The following is a 22,039-nucleotide window of genomic DNA, read 5'->3' as shown; positions in this document are numbered from 1 at the left end:
ACCAGCCCTAAAGGATTCGGAGGTTAAGCCCAAGGCTCTTACCCCTCCCCAGCGCACTCCTTCACACACGGGATATGGATGTTCCTCAGCCAGCCAGCCAGTACAAACCAGACATGACATAGGGGTAAAAAGGCTTGAGGAGTCCATTCCAGTCAATTTTGAGGTGGATGGAGGCAAAAGAAAAAAAGGTTGTTTAAAATCCAAGATGGCCACAGCCAAAAAAATTGTATCAAAAATGACCCATAGAGACCTCCCTGAAGGAAAAGGACCACAAAGTAAGGGGTTTTGGAGGAGGGGGACCTGGACTCTGGGGTCAGAAACTCACAAATTCAACTTTTAGGGGACCCTCCAATTTTCCCCATAAGCTTCAGTAGACTTACTCACTTGCCATGTGGTGCCTGCCGTCTTCAGCATAGGATTTTTGCTGGAATCAAGGAACAAGAATCTGCCTCACAGATTCACTGGACGAACGTGGTCTTCAGGCTGCCAGTTGGACCGAGGTCGGACTGAATCTCAACCCCTGGAAAACTGTGTTGCAAAAGTAGGGGAGTAGAGTACCACACAGTTAGACCATTGTTAGTCCCATCTGAGCTGGGAAGGAGCCAAACAGCCTGTGCTCAAGTTCCTGAGTAAATCAGGGATGTGAGCAGCTACACAGGGGATGACCCCTGAGCTCAAAAAATATATACAAGTAGGCTGGCTAGCTAAGTATCCCCAAGGGCTGATCCTGCTAGCAGTAGACTTCTGCCTTGCGAGTCTGCATCTTCTCCCATACAGAGGTCCCACCAAATGGGAACCTCCATGCACTGAGTCTCCAAAGAACACTGAAAATAAAATAGCCAAAAAAATAATACCTTAGAGCAGATCAAAAACTCTTCTGAGCTACTTGCTTGCAAAAAAACAAACAGAGGGGCAGGAGCAGCTCACTAGGAAGGAGGTGGAGTGCAAACATAATTGACAGATTTCTGCAAGCAACTTGCAGGTTCAGATACAAGACCCTAGCATTCAGGACCACTAGACACATTGCACTAGAGCAGACATTAATGTATGCCAAGTGCTATATGGTCCATAGGGATAAAACAGGACATACAGCATTTAGCATACGCTAAGCTTTAGTAAAAGGGCCCCTATGTAAGCTGAATTCTCTACAGGGTAGTCTTTTTCCATGTTGTTTGTTATTAAAGTGTCCTTATAAGAAAAATCAAAGATCAGTGCTAATTCCATTGTAAAGCTATTCAAAGTAGATTTTGTTTTGGCAAGAAGTTCTAGACCAGGGGTAGGCAATTCCGGTCCTCAAGAGCCACAGGCAGGTTAGGTTTTCAGGATATCCACAATTAATATGTATGAGATGGATTTGCATGCACTGCCTCCTTGAGATTCAAATCTATCTCATGCATATTTATCATGGATATCCTGAAAACCTGACCTGCCTGTGGCTCTCGAGGACCGGGATTGCCTACCCCTGGTCTAGACTTTCCCAAATGGTCCCCAAGATGTTCTAGACTTTCCCCAAATCTAGACAAATACCCGGGAAATTAATTCAATAAACCTAATATTGTCCAGTACAGTGTTTCCACATACGAAGGCACACACAACTGTCTTGGTAGTTAATTCAAGACAGCTTTTGCATTTAAAAGATTCAGTTGTGCTTTAAGCCCATTGCCGTCAACCTCAAAAATCATCTGGGTGGGTGTTTTTTCTTCAGCTTAGATGGCTTTCTGGTTTTTTCTCCCTCCCAGGTTTTCATCTGGCCACCCATCATTTATTTCCTGTTTCCACAAATAGCATCAGCAATGTGCAGCATGTAAAGCAGTCAAGCCTAGTTTGCAAATGCTACTTCCTAGTGAATCAGTTTTACGACCGCTGTGGACGTTACAGAATTCTTTTGCTTCATCTCCCGTGTGTTGGGTTGCTGGGTTTTCTTATTGGCTGCTTGAGACACAGTTCACTTCCAGAAGAAATGATAGGCAATTGGTTTTCCACATGGTAGTGAATAAGATGGCTTACGCTATCAAATATGTGATCCCTTGTCCTTACCTTTGAAAGGAAAAAAATAAAGGTGTGTTTGAGTTCATTTTTAGCAAACAGCAGTGAGAGAGAAATGACACATCGCTACCTAAAAAGAGAACAGATCACATGTAATGAGTTTCCACATGATTTAGCCTGCAAAAAAAACCCCTGCCATACGATTCTGCTAATTGTTTAAATTAAATGAATAAGTTTTACTATTTTTTTTAGAATTAGATGCAATGGGACAAATGCAAAACTGGTTCATTATGTTGGGGATTGACCTGAATCAGGTGGAACCCTGTTAGAGGCCAACCTAAACTTATTTTTTCAGTTTATAAAATGCTTTCCCAGTATGCATGTACCATATATACTCGAATATAAACCAATCCAAATATAAACCAAGGTGACATTTTTTTCCCCACCCAAAAAGGAAAGGAAAAAGGTTGACTCAAATATTAACTGGGAGTTTATATTCAAGTGTCCTGCCATGCCATGCTCTGCTCCCAGTTTCCCTCCCTCCCCTGCCCTGCCAGGCTCTGCACACGGCCCCCTTCCCTCTCCTGCCTGGCTCTGCACCCAGGCCCCACCTTTCCTCCCTAATGCCTTTTAGGCCTTCCCCGGGCTTGCCATGAACTCTGGTGATCCAGCAGTGGGCCAGGACATGAGAGGTCCCTCCTGCCTCCTGTCCCAGTCGACACTGACACATCCAACCTCCCTCCCACCTCCCAGACTTTTAAAAAACAACCTTGAAAGACAGTGAAACGGGGCAGGAGCGATCTTCCTACACTCCAGCCCCGTGCAGAACTTCTATCTGAAATGGCTGCCGTGAGTTCTCACAAGGTTGCGAGGTATGCTGTTCTACAGGAAAGAGGATTATCAAGGTAAACCTGATCCTTCCTTTTAGCGCCTGTTAACTGCAAGTCTAACTTTTCTTTTTGAGAGTATTTTTTATGCAAGTCATGTACTAATGTACTTAGCACACAGTAATTGCTAGGATTTAACACAAGAGCACTTAGGGCCAGATTCTATAAATGGTGCCTAGATTAAGGGCTCCTTTTATCAAGGTGCTCTACGGGGGTTAGCGCATCGGACATTTCATCACGCACTAACTCCCGTGGCAAGCCAAAATTCTAACGCCTCGTCAATGGAGGCGTTAGCGACTAGCGCGGCAGGTGTTTTAACGCTCGGTATTCCACGCGTTAAACCCCTACCGCGCCTTGATAAAAGGACCCCTAAGTGCTGCTTGGTGCCCTAATCAGATGCCTAGTGACGCCTAAATTTGGGATCCGCGTGAACTCTTAGGATACCTACTGGTGCCTAAGTAGAGGCACCCTCCGATGCAGGTAGGCATGATTAGGGGCAGACAATAGGTGTGGTTGACTTAGGCGTTGCTAGGTGTCCAATGTAGGCACAGGTAAATTAGGCCAAGTAAAACCTGGCCTAATATATCGACGTCTAACTCTAGGATGCCGAGTGATGCTTAAAAATGCCTAGATGCCGCTAGGCAGGATTCCATAAGCGGCTATGTCTGTCCAGATGAAGCTAAATGCAGCTAAAACTAAACTTCTGTGGTTAGGCCCAAAATTGGATCATCTTCCTTCCACTGTACTTTTGGATTCTGGAGCCTCCCTACAAATTGAGTTCTCCTCTAAGATTTTGGGAATACTTTGATTCTTCTCTTACTTTTAAGGATCAAATAAACTCTCTGGTTAAGAAATGCTTTTTCAGCTTACGAATGTTGAGGAAGGTTAGATCTCTTTTCCATCAACGTCATTTTTCTGTTTTAGTCCAATCTATTATATTATCCCGGTGAGATTATTGTAACGCTATTTATCTTGGCATCACTAAGTACTGCCTTCAAAGACTACAATTGATTCAGAATACCGCCGCGTAGTTGATCTATGGAAAGAGCAAATTCGACCATGTGACTCCTTTGCTTTTCTCTCTCCATTGGCTCCTGGTTTATGTATTGTTTTTAAGATTTGACATGGTATCTTTGCTCCTTTTGTTCCTCTGCTATGGAATGTTTATAGATTTTCCTATGCGAGAGGCATTCATCGATTTGAACTTTCTCTTCCTTCTAGGAAAGGAATTCAAGGAGTTAAGAATTTTGGCGTTTAAATTTCCCCAACTATGGAATGAATTTCCCCTAATTTTGAGGTGTCCCAGTTCCTTCCAACTCTTCCGTAAACTTCTAAACACTTTTTTATTTGCTAAACATTTTGTAAACTAAGGACTCCTTTTACTAAGGTGCGAAAAATTACCGCCTGCTTAAAAGGAGGCGGCAGCAGCTAGCATGTGCGGCATTTTAGCACGTGCTAAAACCACTAGCGTGCCTTTGTAAAAGGAGCTCTAACTCTTGTATTTCAGTTTACTTTATTTTTTTTTTAATTTATTGTTAACCGCGTCGAGCTTCCTTTGGTTGAAGACCCGGTATATAAGGTTGAGTTTTAGTTTAGTTTAACTTCACCAAGTAGTGCCTGCAATGTAGGCATTAGTGCTGCCCGATTCACGATTCGAATCAGTTCACCGATTCAAATCAGGTGAATTGATTCGATTCGGTTCGTTTTTGTGAAAAACCGGACTCACCGATTCAACCTCGAGACAAGTTCAGGCTTTTTCTCACCGCCGGCCTCGTTCCCATCTAATGTAGCTTCCAGTTTTGCAAAACCGGAAGTTACATCAGAAGAAACGAAAGGACGTGGGAGCGTCAAGTGGCGAACGAGCGGACCTCGTGCAGCAGACCTTGGCAGCAGCAAAGGGTAATTTTGGCTGGCTCTCTCCCTGCATTTCTCCTCTCTTCCCCGCAATTCCATATCCAGTCCAGTAAATAAATGAATCGGCAGGGGGGCTGGTGAGTCTTGGGGGCTGGGGATGGAAGCTGAGAATCGGCAGGGGGTTGGCGAGTCTTGGGGGCTGGGAATGGAAGCAGCAGGTCAAATAATTTCTGCTCGGCAAAGTTGTCTGAAGCCAGCCAAAGCTGACAAACTGATATTTCTAAGTAAGAACTGGCAAATGTAATTTATTTAATCCAATGTTTCTAACTAATTTTAAAGCTATGTTATAGTTTGGATGTTCCTATTTTTGACATGATATTGCCTTGGTTAAATAAAATGTTTAAACTTAAAAAGCTGTGTCATTAACAGTGAATCGAATCCAACAGGGTGAATCGAATCGAATTGAAATATTTTTCTTTGAATCGGGCAGCACTAGTAGGCATGCATAGGCACTGTTTATAGAATCTGGCACTAAGTAACTCCTATGTTGGGGTGCTAAGTGATCAACTGTTAACTCAGCTGTTGACCAGTTAGGCCCCGATTCACTAAAGTCAGCAATCGTCGCTAAACCTGTTTTCACAGGTTTAGAGATGATCGCTGCTACCCACCCGATTCACTAAGCGGCCCACTGCGTATTTTCCGATCCAATCCACCCATGCAAATGAGTAAAACCCCATGCAAAATAGCCAAGCTTGGCTATTTTGCATCGGGTTTTACGATCCTAAAACCTGACTACTGCAGACCTGTCAGTAACTGTGTTACCCAAACAATAGACGATGGATCTTTATACTCAAAATCCAACCTAGTAAATAATTATGATGAAGCTAATAGGGTATTTGGAAATTTAATAAGTAATTCATATAGTAATAATATTTGGCATCTATATGCCTATTAAATAGATAAATTGATTGGCAGGCATATAGATGCCAAATATTATTACTATATGAATTACTTATTAAATTTCCAAATACCCTATTAGCTTCATCATAGTAACTGTGTTACCGACAGCTCTGCAGGTTTTTTGACAGATCTGCCTGGGTTTTTTTTCCCACGGCACAGATTTTTTGCATGTATTGCACACTCAAAATGTCTGTCCCATAAAAAAAAAAAAACAGGCAGACCTGTCAAAAAACCAAAAATCAACTCCCCCCCCTCCCCCAACTAACGTGCACCCCCACAGCTCGCGGCAACCCACAAATGGCAGGAGGGATGCCCACCCTCTCCTGCCACTCGATGCTTCCCCCCACTGCACTTAAAAATATGGCAGGAGGGATGTATGCAAACTAGATAGTGAATCAATGGCTGTTTAAAAATCGACCAACAGCGATTGAGTCGCTATCTTTAGTGAATCTGGGCCTTAGTGCATGCACCTAGAACAGGGGTGTCAAAGTCCCTCCTCGAGGGCCGCAATCCAGTCAGGTTTTCAGGATTTCCCCAATGAATATGCAAATGAATATGCAAATGCCACACTGCTCCTTGTGACCCTAGGCAAGTCACTTAATCCTTCCTAGCCCCAGGTACGTTAGATAAATTGTGAGCCCACCGGGACAGACAGGGAAAATGCTTGAGTACCTGATTGTAAAACCGCTTATATAACCTTGATAGGCGGTATATAAAATCCTAATAAACTTGAAACTTGATGGGATCTATTTGCATGCACTGCTTTCATCGTATGCAAATAGATCTCATGCATATTCATTGGGGAAATCCTGAAAACCTGACTGGATTGAGGCCCTTGAGGAGGGACTTTGACACCCCTGACCTAGAACGTGCTAGCAGGACAATATTTTCACACCCTTTCCGAGAACAGGCATATTACTTCTGTTAGCGCACACGAAGGATTTAATGCTGTTTACTAAACATCTCCCTTAGAAATAGAAAGGAACTACAATAACGACCGGACAGAATGCACTCATTCCTGACAAACCAGAGAGGGTAAGACACTCATAAAGAAGTAAGGGCGGTGGGGGGTAAAGAATGAGACTAGGAAAAATAGCAGCCGATCAAACCAGGCAAGCTTAAGTCTCCTCTGGATTAATTTTACAGTGGTGCCTCACACAACGAACTTAATTCGTTCCAGGAGCAAGTTTGTTATGCGAAAAGTTCGTTATGTGAAACGCGTTTTCCCATAACAATACATGTTAAAAAAAATAATTCGTTCTGCAGCATAAAATATGCTAAGATGACATAAAAAAAGATAAATTTGTCAAAATGGTGAAAATGGTGGTCTTGCTGAGGCCAAACTCTTTGACGAGGTCACACTGTTTTACCCCACATTCACTCCTTCTAATTATTTCCCGTTTCATTTCAACAGAAATCACCTTCCTGCTTTTTTTAGAAGCCATGATATATAAAAAATATTGAGTTTATCTTAAAAGGATGACTGTATACAGTGAGAGAGGGCAGTTAAGCGCAGTGACTAACGACTGCCTGCAGTGCCTGCGCGGAAGGATGCAATACATCGGCAGCTCGGGCGACTTCGTTGTGTGAAACGAAGTTCGTTGTGTGAAACGAAGTTCGTTGTGTGAATCAAGACATGAAGTTCGTTGTGTGCAGCGTTCGTTGTGTGAGGCGTTCGTTATGCGAGGCAACACTGTATATGCAAAGTTGAAAAGCTAATGCTGGTTTTTACAAAGAGTCCTTACGTTTTCAGAACAAGTTTGACATTTTTGAAAGATACTGTAATTCACCTGAAATATGAAGAGGAGGAGAATTCCAATGAAATGAGTGTAATTAGATGATGCATGAATAAATTTCATTCCCAACAACAGTAAATCCAGGCCTTTCCCAAATGCTAAATTCAGAACGAACAAGTTGAATAGGCAGAAAAATCACAACAGAAATGCACTCTGATTATGGCACTTTTTCTAGTTGTGTCTCTAAAACATTTGTAGATGTGAACTTAATAAAACCACACCCTTTACCTTGCCTTCTGGATCGACTAATAAAAGATGCTTTGCTTGTCCTCCTTGTAATCCGCTAAGTACGTACTGGCACAGTGATGTCACACTCTCTCGCACTAGAAAATCCCCATCGTTCACTAAAAGACACTCTGCTGCTTTTCTGCTTAGTTTGCCGTGAAACCAGTCCTCTTGCTTCAGCTGTTGTGTTAGCTGCGGAAGACCACACATAGAAGTGTTGCTGCTTGCACGCGGATGAGCTGCTTCTGATAATTCTGAAACAATATATGCATCAAAGAAAACACAAAAGAAGTTGGAATTTGTGCTTTAAAACAAGAAAGAAATATGCATGCATGCAGTAAGACAGACATATCCTGTTTTAACAAACTTCCAAGAAATAAATGTCCACCATTTTTCAGGAACATCAGCTCCAGGTAGGAGATAATTATTTCTAAAAGAAGAAGCTGCCCAGTGAAAACAAAGAGTTGATAGTCAATGTGATTTAACCAGCCAGAAATGGTGTCTAGCCAGGTAAAGGTTTGGTTAATGCAGAACTAAAAATTGGCTATTTTGGGGGTGTTTTGGAGATGGAGGGGCAGATGCACAAACCACAGTGCTATTAAGCTACAATACTGGAAAATACTGGCCTAATTTTAGCAACAGATGCTCAACTTATATACATGATGTTGCTTTTGAGCATCTGTTACTAAAAGGTTGGAATTTCCTGGGACATGCCAACAAAAATATGTCTCCAGCCCCTGAGTCCCCCCACTGCCCTCCAAGAAAGCTCCCCGATCCCCCAGCCCAAGCCCTCCAAAAATAGACCCTCAATTCCCTCCTCTCGCGGAACCCCCAGCAATTAAAAAAAAAAAGCCTGGTGGTCTAGTGGGTGGACCATGTCTCTGCATCTCAAGGACTTGACATCCCATACCTGCCGGTATTCAAATCAAGAGATGGGGTTGGGGAGAAGAGGCCCAGTTTCTCTAATCTCTCACTGTACAGCAACTCCTCCAGCCCCTTAACCATTTTAGTCGCCCTTCTTTGGACCCTTTTGAGTAGTACCATGTCCTTCTTCATGTACGGCGACCAGTGCTGGACGCAGTATTCCAGGTGGGGGCGTACCATGGCCCGGTACAGCGGCATGATAACCTTCTCCGATATGCTTGGAAAACAGCCCTTGTTTTTCCAAAACTTAAACAACACAACTTAGATTCCTCTCTACCTAGAAATTACCGCCCTATTGCTAATCTACCCTTAATCTCCAAACTAACTGAAAAAATCATTCACACCCAACTTACAGAGTTCATTGAAAAAACCCATGCTTTACATCCATGCCAAACCGGCTTCCGTTCTTCACATTCAACAGAATTGTCACTGCTAGGCCTTATCTCAACTATACATTACTACCATGACCATCAAAAATCGGTTATTCTTATCTCTCTTGACCTGTCTGCAGCCTTTGATACTATCGACCACTCTCTTCTTATTAATAGACTCAAAGACTGCGGTATTTCAGGTCCAGCTCTTTCATGGTTCACATCTTACTTTAACGAACGTAGCTTTAAAGTCCATGTAAAGAATGAAACTTCTTCAGCTATATCACAAACCTATGGTGTCCCGCAAGGTTCAATTCTATCCACATTACTATTTAATATCTTTCTGTCTCCTCTTCTTACATTAGCACAATCTATTGGATTCACAATCTTTGCCTATGCAGATGACATACAACTTCTTCACCCAATCAACACTTCAAACATCTCAGACATAAAAGACATAAATAACAAATTGGACACCATAAATGATTGGCTCTACTCAAATAAACTCTCCCTCAATATTGATAAATCCCGAGGCCTCTTACTTCCAATCAAAACCTGCGAATCCTTATTGGAAAAAATTTCTATCAAATCCACTCCGATACAAATGGAAACAAAAATAAAACTATTAGGCGTCATCATTGACAGGGATCTTACTTTCCATGACCATATTAGTTCGGTGGCAAAAATCTGTTTCTTCAAACTCCGCATCATTCGGTCGCTAATTCCAATTCTAGAGACCGATTCAATCAACATCCTGATTCATTCCTTAGTCATCTCCCATTTAGATTATTGTAACTCTCTTCTCAACGGTCTCCCCCAAAAAGAAATCCGACGCCTACAATTAATACAAAACACAGCAATAAAACTCATTTACAAAATAGGCAAATTTGACCATGTTACTCCTCTTCTAAAAGAGGCACATTGGCTCCCCATCACTCACCGTATCACCTACAAAATCATCTTACTCTCCTTCAAAATAAAACTTTCTCACCAGCCCTCATTTCTTGATAAGCTTCTTATCCCCCAATCTTCCCCACGCACTCTAAGGTCAACTGATCAAAAGCTTCTCTTTATTCCCTCCATAAAAGACTTTTATTACACACGGAAAATAAATTTCGCAGTAGCTGCCCCAACTTTATGGAATTCTCTGCCACAGCAACTCCGCGATTAACAACATCTAGACAAATTCAAGATAAGCCTAAAGACTTTTTTTATTTTGTGACGCATTCGGCTGTGCTTAGACTTACCTTCTGTTTTCCTTTTCTAAAAAGCAACCAACCGCTTTAACAAAGCGTCCCTACCCTATACGTTTTATCCCATTCCCACTTCCTCCTTTTCTTCTCAAATATGTAACTTTTCCCCTCCCTTCCCTTTTACCCTCACTTTCAAGTTTGTCTAGTTGTTATTATTCATGTTCACACCATATATTTCTAAATTAAAAAAAAAAAAAAAAAAATAGTTGGCAGCAGGAGGGGTGCCCGGTCCCTTCTGCTCCTTGCAAAAAGGCTCCCTCATCTTCAGGAGCGGGAGGGGTGCCAATTATTTTATTTTTTATCCTTCTTACCCTTTTTAATTTTATTGTTAACCGGCCAGATATTTGTTGATGGTCGGTATATTAAAAACTAATAAACTTGAAACTTGATCCCCTTCTTAATTATTCCTAGCATTCTCTTTGCCCTTTTTGCCGCCGCCGCCACACATTGCACAGACGGCTTCATTGACTTGTCTACCAGTACTCCCATGTCTCTCTCCTGGGGGGGGGGGGGGGTCCCTCCGAGTACTGCACCAGTGTATAAGATTTTTGTTACCGACATGCATCACCTTACACTTATCCACGTTAAACCTCATTTGCCATATCACGGCCCATTTCTCGAGCGTGTTTATGTCACGTCGCAGGTCTTCGCAATCCTTCTGTGTCTTCACTACTCAGGGATGTTTGCGGGTCTGAGTGCTCCTACTAATTACATTCCTGACAGTGCCTGAGCCAATCACTGCTCAGGAAAGTAAGGAAATGAGAGCTAAGACCTGCCGTAAAAGTTTGCACGCTAAAGATAGGCATATCTTTGCCGTGCATTACACAGAATGCTCATTTTAATACTATTTCACTTCTTGCAATGCAGTAGCATAGGAATCTTGGTGGCTGCTACCACTATCGGTAAAAGACACCGAGAAAGAACCCTTTTGTACATTAGAGGCTGAAGTTACTCAAAAGCTAGAGTAGTTACAATCAGCCTTACCCCAACAGTATGCTTTTTAGCATCTGTCCCAGAGTCAGCTCTTGGCTGATTAAATGCTGATATTCACAACACTTACCTGGTCTGGTTAAATGCACTAATAGGACCACATAAAAATCAATTCTATCTTTATGCGGTAACTCATTGCCCTGTACCCTCAGAGTCCTGCACCTCTTCTTTAGCCTCTGCTCCCCCTCAGTCCAGTACCTCCCCCTCGAATACAGCACCTCTTCCTTAGCCAGCTTCCCTCCCCTCATAAGTCCAGCACCTGTCCCTTCATCCCCTCTCAGTCCTTCCTCTCACCTCCAGCTTTTCCAGTCCTCTTTGCCAGCAGCAGCAGCGCTAATTTGCTTCCTAGGCCGACCCAGAGCCTTTCCTCAGCCAGGTCCCGCCCCTCTGATGCAAATTCCTGTATATGTGCAGGACCTGGCTAAGGAAAAGCTCCAGGTTGGCCTGGGCAGCAAGTTAGTGCCTGGCAAAGAAGAGAATTTTAAAAGCTGGAAGTGAGAGGATGGGGGCTGAGAAGAGACGAAGGAAAAATTGTTGGAGGGTTGCTGCAGCCAAGCCAAGTATCTAAGGGTTGTAGTCAAGGCTCATACAGGAATCATATCTTCCTCCTTCTTTCCCCTGGGCCTCCAGACCTAGCTCTGGCCCTGTCCTTTTATACTTCCTGATTCCCATCTCCCTAGGGCAGGGGTAGGGAACTCCGGTCCTCGAGAACCGTATTCCAGTCGGGTTTTCAGGATTTCCCCAATGAATCTGCATGAGATCTATTTGCATACACTGCTTTCAATGCATATTCATTGGGGAAATCCTGAAAACCCGACTGGAATACGGTTCTCGAGGACCTGAGTTCCCTACCCCTGCCCTAGGGTTACCAGACATACCCGGACATGTCCTCCTTTTAGCGAACTGGCTTGATGACTTTTCAAAACCCAGCACTTTGTCTGGGTTTTGAAAAGCTTTGAGCTTGGGGCCATGTTTGGAGTGCATCTGTGCATGCACAAATGCTACGCGGCTTGTATGGGGGATGAGACAGGGGCAGAATAGGGTGGGGCCAAACATCCTCTTTTTGCCTAGCAAAAATCTGCTAACCTACGTCTCCCTGACTCCTCGTCCCCTGTCACTTCCCTTTGAGGTAGCTCTGATAATGTGAGGGACTATTCAGCTGGGGGAGTGGTAGCTTCTTGTAGACTCCCTCACACAGGTCCTTAAGGTATATTTGCCTGCTAAGGCTCTAATTACTGACAGTTTCTAAAATTTACCCACCCTTTTACTAAGCCAATTAACGTGGCAGCCTGTGGTAATCACACTGAAGCCCATTAGGAATTACTGGGCTTCTGTGCCGTCCCCACTTGGTAGCCAGTAGCACGGTTTTGTAAAAGGGGGGAGGGGGGTGTTAGTTAGAAGAGCACTTGAGAAACAGAGATCACCATCACAGCTTTAGAAAGTCAGAAAGGCTGCTAGATCATCTGATCTGAAAACAAACGTACTTGCTTGATGCAGAAGACATCCATGCATGGGTGTGACCCCAACACTCAGAGAGAGATGAGTTTGAGTGTTCATGTAACAGGGGTCATCAAATAGATCAGCTCTGCATGTCGGTGTCAGTAGCACTGCATCTCTCTTTGTCTTCAGTGATCTTTCTCCAGGGAGACCTAAGATTGCAGATAATAATGCATTTTAAAAATAACCATATTCATATTTGTAATGAAAACTAACGTGAGCTACATTTTTTCATGTTATGGCACAGCATATGCCTTGTAAATTAGTAATTCTTTTCACATATGCAGAAGACAAGTTGATGAAACTGATCGACACATTTTCATCATGGTTTCAGCTCCGGTGTTTTAATAATCTGGTTATCCTAATATAGTATTAGACTTACAGGGTAACTCTATTTGGGTCATATGTATTAGAACATAAAGTTCTGAATTCTGTTTCCAACAGTGGCCGATCCAGGTTACAAGAATCAGGAAGGTCTCAAAGAAAACAGATTCCACGTCGCTTACTTCCAGGATTATTGGTTTTCCCCAGTTTAATAGACTCTCTTCCAGAAATTTCTTACAACCTTTTTTTAAATCCAGCTATGCTAACTGCTTTTATCACATGCACTGAGTGAAAAAATATTTCTCAGATTAGTTTTAAATGTACTAAAAAAAAATTGTTTTTCATAGACGCATAACTAGAAAACCAGTTAGTACATCTGGCCTTATCAGTTAGATTCATTAGAACATTCTTAGGCCTTCAGAGGATGCAATTGGATGAACCATTGTGGAATGTTTCATCGCAGCCACGCTGAAATGATCGTGATGAATCATTCCATTCCGAGATGGGCTGCAGGTTCACTCGTCACCTCTTCTTGCGATATGTCTTCTGATTCCCTCTTCTTGTAATGTTCCTTCTATGAAGCAGCCACTGGTCTTTGTGGACTGCTTCCCCCTTTCATCTGCAATCCCCCCCTCCTTAGCTCCCAATGCCGAGGAAGAGTGAACATCCGAGGCGATAGGAAAGGGCAAGCTGGGCGAGGGCACTGGGATGCCAACAGCTGAAGGGAGCTTGACTGCTGCTGTCAGGGGATGGGGGAGGGTTTAATTTTTTGGGAGGGTATGAGGCATCGTCCCCCCCCCCAAACGCTGAATCGTACATGCTAGACCCAGACTCGGAATGTGACGATTCATCACAGCCAGTTCATCGAGCTGAAATGGCCGCAATTAACTGGCCATGATGAATTGTTCTAGACCAGTGGTTCCCAACCCTGTCCTGGAAGACCCCCCAGGCCAATCGGGTTTTCAGGCTAGTCCTAATGAATATGCATGGAGCAGATTTGCATGCCTGTCACTTCCATTATATGCAAATCTCCCTCATGCATATGCATTAGGACGCACCCGGCTCCCAAGCCTTCCCCCCGACATCAATTCTGACATCGGTGAGAAAGTCCCGGGCCACCCAGGAACCTTCTCTCCGACATCAGAATTGACCTGAATAGGTAAAGGCGGAATACAAAACACGATTAACATAAAATAATGGGTTAAGTGCTGTTTATTATCAGCGGAGAGCCCTTCACAAGCGATTTAAATGGCCAGGAACCATTTAAATGTGCTAAAAACTTTTAATATTGACCCCAACATTCGACTTTGAATATATTTTTCAGTCATTTTTTTCATACATTTATTCAACATTTAAATATTTTAAAAAGTACAGTTTTGAACATTTGTTTATCATTTACTGTAATTAGTTGTAACTTCTGGCAGGCTTTACTGATCAGTGACGCTCAATGGATCTTTCAACCATAGAAACGTTCCTTTTGTTATTTTTCCCTTTTAGCCTTAACCCTTTCAGGACCATAAGGATCGTAGGCCAATTTTTGTGGTTTTGACGACATTTTTATGGTAAAAAGGGCTTGCAGATGCCAAAAAATTGATTTTTTTTGTGAAATATCATTATTTTTATTTAAAAAAATCACACTTCTGGCTTATGGACAGTGTGGCAAGTGAATCTTCTCGTCAATCTAGCAACGACGCTAATGAATGAATGTCGGAACCAGTTTGTTTACATAAAGGCAGTATCATATGGAATCCGTACATATCAAATTTAGAACTGTAGACTATCCCAATCAAAATTGATAGGATTTTAAAGTTATGGGACAAATATGTCCCTTGGTCCTGAAAGGGTTAACCACCACTAAAGATGTGTTGTTTTAGCATAAGCATAGCATGAGAGGGTGAATGCAAGGATGGGTCATTTGGAGCGGGGGCTCTAGAGCAGACTTAGGGGGTTGGTCTGTGGAGTGGGCAGACTTGATGGGCTATAGCCATTATCTGCCGTCATTTTTCTATGTTTCTATGTTTTCTAAATTGTGCTATTTTAGCACAAGGTCTCATTGGATAAAACGGACCCAGTGCTAAAATAGCACAACGTGTGGTAAAATAACCCGTCTTAACAGAAGCACACAATAATAACTTCCCCCCTAAGTATCAAACTATATAGCATAACACTCAGAAGTACCAAGAATTTAGGAATATGGGTTGAGTCTCATCTTACCTTCAATGAACAGGTGTCAGAAATTATGAGAGAGGGTTGTTTTTGGGGTTTTTTTTTTAACTCTTTGATGTTTTTACGATTTTGTACACCGCCTAGAAGGTTCATTGGGCGATATAAGAAATTTTAAATAAACTTGAAACTTTACGGTCTATCAGGCATTACTTTGATAAAAACATTTTTCATACATTAATTCACACTTTTTTAATTTCAAAAATAGATTATTGTAATATAGTATACGCTGGACTATCTAAACACCCCCCCCCCTCATTTTTACAAAACCGCAAAAGCGTTTTATAGCACAGACTGGCCTGCTGAATGCTCTCCGCTGCTCCCTATACTCATGGAGTTCCTATGAGAGTTGGGAGCAGCGCAGAGCATTCAGTATGCCAGTCTGCGCTAAAAACCACTTTTGCGGTTATGTAAAAGGTGGGATAAGTTCAATATCAGATGACTTCAAACGTATAAAAGCAGATTTGATCATGTCACGCTGTTATTTCTTTCTTATCACAGGTTACTAATACCATATAGGATTCAATTTAAAATCTTAATGTTGACGCACAAATAATTTTATTTGCAACAGCCAAGTTATTGAAATTCTTTGATTATTCCATATTCTCCACTACGAACGTTGAGGTTATTGCAAGACAACAGGTTGGTGATAACATCAGTTAGAAGAACTAAAGGGGAATTTGCCCATTCAAAGGCTTTCTTTTTTTGGGTCCCAACAAACCGAAGAAAATATTTCTTCACCCAACATGTAATTAAACTTTGGAATTCATTGCTGGAGAATGTGGTGAAATCAGTTAACTTAGTGGGGTTTAAAAAAGGTTTGGATAATTTCTTAAAAGAGAAGTCCATAGGCCATTATTGAGATGGCTTGGGAAAATCCACTGCTTATTCCTAGGATAAGCAGCATAAAATCTGTTTTACTTCTTGGGATCTAGCTCGGTACTTGGGACCTGGGTTGGCCACTGTTAGAAACAGGACACTGGGTGTAGTAATTCTTATGCGAGCCAAGCATAGGACAATCAAGCCATTGTGACATCAGTGATGATGCTGGCTTTTAGGCATTGGTGGAATGAAGCATTATGACATCACAATATCAGCTCTGGAATGTTGCTACTCTGGGTTTTTGCCACGTACTTGGGACCTGAGTTGGCCACCGTTATTGTAGAAACACGATACTGGGCTTGAAAACCTTCGGTCTGTCCCAGTATGGCAATTTTTATGTTCTTAAGTTTATGGAACCAGCTTCCGAGTCAGATTCGGTTAGACATTAATTTTAAGGTTTTTAAAACCCTTTTGAAAACATATTTATTAAATTTAGCATTTGGACAGGATAGTCCTCAGAATGATCGTATTTACTGATCCATAATGGGTGAGTCTTAGGAATTAACCTGCATAAAACTATAAGATAGAACTATATTTTTTCTTTAGATTTATTTAATGGATTTCTTTATCATTTATTCAATATATTTTTATTATGGCGGTATATCAAATTTTAAATAGACAAACAAATTCATTCATACTACTATGGAATAAAGAAGAAGAACATACCTGTCATCTTGTGATGTTCTAAACAGTTTTCATATATGTTGGTACATTTTGGGTTACAAGTCTGTAAATGCAATCCATTAAATACATATCAGATGACTATCATTTCCCCTGAAAATATATGTACAGTATATTTACTATTTGTGATACCTATGAATAAATTAGCCAACAATTTAATTGAAATCCCGTAAACCTTCTTACTTAAGCTTTCATATTTCAAGCTAAATTAACATTTTAACGCAAGTTAGTTCATTTTAATGCACAATAATGTATATGAAGTATATGGAAGGTAATTTAATAACAGGTCCCTAGATTCAGAGGGCAAGAAGGCACCTCTTTGTAGCGTATGGGTATCATTTTCAAACTATAAAGACATCTATAAACTGCCACTAAAGCAATCTAGACATCCAGGTAAGCTGGAAACGTCCAAGTCACACAAACATTTTGGAAAAGATGGCCAGCAAAAGACCTCCAAGATGTGGGTGTGCTATGGGCGTACCGAGAGACTGGACATCCAAGAGCGATAACAGAAACTAAGATGATTTGATTTGAGGGCGCCCAAAGTCAGACCCATTTTAAAAGCACCTAATGTGAGTCCCACACTGTCTTTTGACTAGCGATCTGGTTGTGTTGGAGAGCTAAAGCCAAATGTTTGGCTAAATAACTGCAGAGTTACTGTCCCTGTCTCTACCTTAACCTAACCTGCCCTGCTTCTCTGACTGACTCGTTTCTCACCCCACACCCATATCTTGCAGACCCCTGCCATCCCTTCCCACCCCTCCTACCTGATACCGCTTTCTCCACTTCCTCACTCATAAGAAGCGCCATCTCCGGAACAGACCTTAGGTCCATCAAGTCCGGCGATCCGCACAAGCGGTGGCCCCGCCAGGTGTACCCTGGCATAGTTTTAGTCCCCATATCGCTCTAAGCTTCTCGTAAAGACAAGTGCATCTAGCTTACCCTTACCCATGTCACTCACCTTGCTCTCTGTCACTGTGCTGTCTTTTTTTGTCCTGTGTGCCAGGAGCTGCAGAGTGAGTCCCTATTGTCTTACCTGCGTCTGATGTTGTTAGCTGCATTTGGCATAGTGAGTGCTTAGGGGGTCATCTGTCTAGGGAGGGGGTGGTAGTTAGTAGGGATAGTGGGCTGCACCTGTGGTAGTGGGTCATGGATGGAATTAATGCACTGGTGGTGGCTGAAGTTCTGCTGCAGGAGGAAAAAAGAGACCAGGGAAGGCCCGCAGGAGATACCCCCTGCATGAGAGACTTCAGGGCTCACTCCTGCTTCCTAGATAGATAGCACTTTGATAGGGCAGCTGGAACCCCTCCCGCAGGCATGCACATGAAGGAATAAGCCCATACCCGTCTACCTCAAGCTCATTGCTTCTCTCACATTCCTAAGCACTGGGAGCTTCCAGTCAATCCTAGCAGCCAACACAAGACTCACCCAGGCCACCATCTCAAACTGCCTCACCCAGTTCCTACAAGCCTTCCTCATCCAATACCCATGACTATATCACCTTCCAGGCCATACAGAGCACCATGAGCGAGTTCTACAGTATAGCCTGCCTCGCCTCAGTCATAGGTGTCAGACTGCTCACACGTCGCACTAAGATTTCAAGCTTTCACATACCGTGTTTCTCCAAAAATAAACCCTAGCATGATTTTTGGGGTAGGTCTTAATATAGGCCCTACCCCTAAAAATAAAGCCTAGTCGCCGGCAGTAGCACTTTCCCCCCTCCCCCCCATCGCTGACCCATCTCTCTCCCGCCAACCACCAGACCGAAATACTTTGTAACAAACGGCAACGTCGGCAGCAATCTAGACAGGCTGCTTCGCGGCCTTCTCTCGCCGGGGCGTTGCTGATGACATCTTTCTGAATTGATCCACAGTGCCTCTTCCTTGCCCTGCAGATCCTGCAATTATGTGGCTTTAATATGATCTTTAACATATAACGCTACTCCCCCTCCTTTTCTTCCAGCCCTGTTTTTCCTGAACAGATTATAGCCCGGTATAACTACATCCCAGTCATGGTTCTCCGTGAACCATGTCTCTGTGATTGCCACTATATCCAGCTCCTATATTTCCATCACAGCTTCTAGATCCAGAATCTTGTTTCCCATACTTCGAGCATTAGTATATACTGCTTTCCAGACATTGCCCCCTTTTCCCATCCATGTAAGAACATAAGAACATAAGAATTGCCGCTGCTGGGTCAGACCAGTGGTCCATCGTGCCCAGCAGTCTGCTCTCGTGGCGGCCCCTAGGTCAAAGACCAGTGCCCTAACAGAGACCAGCTCTACTTGCATATGTTCCAGTTCAGCAGGAACTTGTCTAACTTTGTCTTGAATCCCTGGAGGGTGTTTTCCCCTATAACAGCCTCTGGAAGAGCGTTTCAGTTTTCCACCACTCTCTGGGTGAAGAAGAACTTCCTTACATTTGTACGGAATCTATCCCCTTTTAACTTTAGAGAGTGCCCTCTCGTTCTCTCTACCTTGGAGAGGGTGAACAACCTGTCTTTATCTACTAAGTCTATTCCCTTCAGTATCTTGAATGTTTCGATCATGTCCCCTCTCAGTCTCCTCTTTTCAAGGGAGAAGAAGCCCAGTTTCTCTAATCTCTCGCTGTACGGTAACTCCTTCAGCCCCCTAACCATTTTAGTCGCTCTTCTCTGGACCCTTTGGAGTAGTACTGTGTCCGTCTTCATGTACGGCGAAGTATTCAGTGATTTACACCAAGGCAATGGCAGTTTTAACCACTGGAAGCTACTTGTGCCCTGAAGTGTGTGCAACTTCTACTATTCCATAAGTTGCACATGTATTCCAGAGACATATCCACCTCTTCCTCCTTTAATGAAGCTGTGCTGGAGGATTTTAGCATGGGCCGGTGAGGTAAGTGCTCCAATGCTCATAGGAATTCTTTGAGTGCCGGAGCTTTTACCATGCTGGCCCTCTTTTTTCTCCAAGCCCCGCTACTTCTACAAGTTAGAAAAACATGCTCACCAAACAGTATTGCTTTTCAATTTGCCTGAGACAGGTAGGTCTTTGTTCCATTGTTTGGACTTTCATTCGCATGTCTGATAACCCGCCAGTGGGTGGCTGTTTCCCAGGGATTTCGTTATAGTATTCATGTTCTTCCTTCACCTCTAAATTCCAGATTGAGCCCTCAAGGGTCATCTCCTCACTGATAAAGCAAGAACAAAAGTGTAACACTGAAAAGAGCATTCAGATAACTACAAGGGGTTGCTAAAAAATTCTCAACCCATTTGAGAAGAGTACGACATGGATATGGCTCAGTCAATGATCTGAAATGATGTTAAAATATAGAATTTTGTTTCTGCAAATTGGCACTTAACAAAATAAGATACACTTCCCCCTCCCTATTCGCGGTTTCAACACTCGCGGTTTCACATATTTGCAAATTTTTTTGGGGGGGGAACCCCCATAGTTTTGGATGTTCCTGCCTCCCTCCAGTCTTCCTCATGGCATCCCGGCCTTACCTGGTGGTCTAGTGGGCTTTCGGGGCAGGAGCATCTTCCTATGCTCCTGCCCCGTGTACATTGCCAATAGGAAATGGCTGCCATGAGCTCCCGTCGTAATCTCGAGAGACTACGGGAACTCACGGCAGTCATTTCCTATTGGCGATCTGCACGGGGCAGGAGCGTAGGAAGATTGCTCCTGCCCCGAAAGCCTGCTAGATCACCAGGTAAGGCCGGGATGCCGGGGGGGGGGAGGGGGGAAGGCGGGAGGGAGGCGGGGGTGGGTCAGAGCCGTACGAGAAGTTATTTGCCGGATATCTCAATTTGTGGTCTGGCTCTGCCCCTATCCCCCGCGAATACCGAGGGAGAAGTGTAATACTCTTTTCAGCCACAGTGGCAAAATAATGGTCAGAATTTAGGAAGTTGGTTGGTTAGGCTGAGAACTTTTCAGTACCCCTTCGAACCTACATGTGAGCAGGGTAGTCACTGAACAAACAGTTCCCCAGGCAAAGGTTGCTTTTGGTGCTCCCTCGCTTTGTGACTCAGAAGAAGAGTGTCACCCCTCTGGTTTGGTCCCTAGGGCAGACATCCTGCTTGCCCACTTATTGCACTGCCTATGAAGGTATATTTCACAATTATATTACAGCAGTATATTTTCCATTTCATTCATTCTTTCATTTCACTTGACTTCTTGTCTTACTGAAAATGGTACAAAGTAACAAAAAAACAAACCCAAAAAACACAGACCATAAAACAATAAAAAATCACTTACCACCTATTTAGGAAGCGCTAAGTGCTCCTGTGTTAACTCTGTTATCCGGTTAGCATGTGCTAATCATAATGTGCTAGTCGGATAATGCAGAAATGCCCACTCTCAGCTCACGACACCCCCCCTACAAAATTATTTTTCAAAAATCATTAACATGCGAGTTAGTGCACACAGACGGGCAAAATACCACAAAACGCTTTATTGCATTTTTATGTTAACCTATTTGCATGCACTAACCGCGTGTTAAGGACTTGGATTGGCCATCGTGAGAACGGGCTATTGGGCTTGATGGACCATTGGTCTGACCCAGTAAGGCTGTTCTTATGTTCTTATGACTTAGGGCCCCTTTTACAAAGCTGCAGTGACGCAGCCAATTCGATTCCTATAGGCTACGTCATATTTGCTGCTCTGGTACTCGCTACTGTGGCTTTGTAAGAGGTGCCTCTGAGGGGACACTCCCTCACTGATACTGCAGTTACGCCACTATAGAGCAGGGTGCGATAGCTCAATGGTACTGCAATTACACCATTGGACAGCAGGGGGCATTAGCTCACAGAGGTTACAAATAGGCCACCTTAGGGCAGGTGAGGCAACCCTGCTGTATCATGGGGGTAAGATTCAAGCAGTGAGGAGCTCATATGCCCTAGAGTAGAGACATTCAGGGAGGCCACAAAGGAAGAGGTTTCTAGGTGGGAGGCCCCGAAGCAAGAGGTCTCCAGGAATAAGGCTCTGGGAAGAAGGAAGTTGCCCTTGAGTTTGGGCTTCCCTTGCTTGCTTATAAGTCAGAAGTATTCAGCTAAGGTAGGCCAACCTTTAACTTGGCTATATAAGAATCCTGTTTAGGAGTCTGGAGGAGCCATACCAGTGGCTGTGAACCCCTCAAATAGATGCATGTATTGAAGGTTTGAGGATGGTGGAAAGATTGCCTCTGAATAGGACTGGATAAAACGTGGACCCC

The 22,039-nt window shown here is 43.2% G+C and overlaps 1 protein-coding gene across 2 annotated transcripts in view; it reads right to left on the bottom strand.

Annotated features, from left to right (window-relative positions):
* Positions 1-1,460: 1,460 nt before the first annotated feature.
* The window catches only part of SHC4 (SHC adaptor protein 4), an 85,537-nt gene continuing 64,958 nt past the window's right edge, over positions 1,461-22,039 (bottom strand). For both annotated transcript variants that reach the window (XM_033920180.1, XM_033920181.1), the window contains 5 exons: positions 19,837-20,017; positions 16,839-16,899; positions 12,731-12,895; positions 7,712-7,962; positions 1,461-2,037 (listed from right to left, as the gene is read on the bottom strand). In XM_033920180.1, the coding sequence (XP_033776071.1) occupies positions 1,891-2,037; positions 7,712-7,962; positions 12,731-12,895; positions 16,839-16,899; positions 19,837-20,017 (805 nt within the window). In that variant the 3' untranslated portion in view covers positions 1,461-1,890. The remainder of the gene's footprint in view (positions 2,038-7,711; positions 7,963-12,730; positions 12,896-16,838; positions 16,900-19,836; positions 20,018-22,039) is intronic.

This window comes from Geotrypetes seraphini, chromosome 14, assembly GCF_902459505.1.
Source record: "Geotrypetes seraphini chromosome 14, aGeoSer1.1, whole genome shotgun sequence".
Lineage (NCBI taxonomy): Eukaryota > Metazoa > Chordata > Amphibia > Gymnophiona > Dermophiidae > Geotrypetes > Geotrypetes seraphini.
Note: the sequence above shows the minus strand (reverse complement) of the source record. Positions and strands in the feature narration are given on the sequence as shown.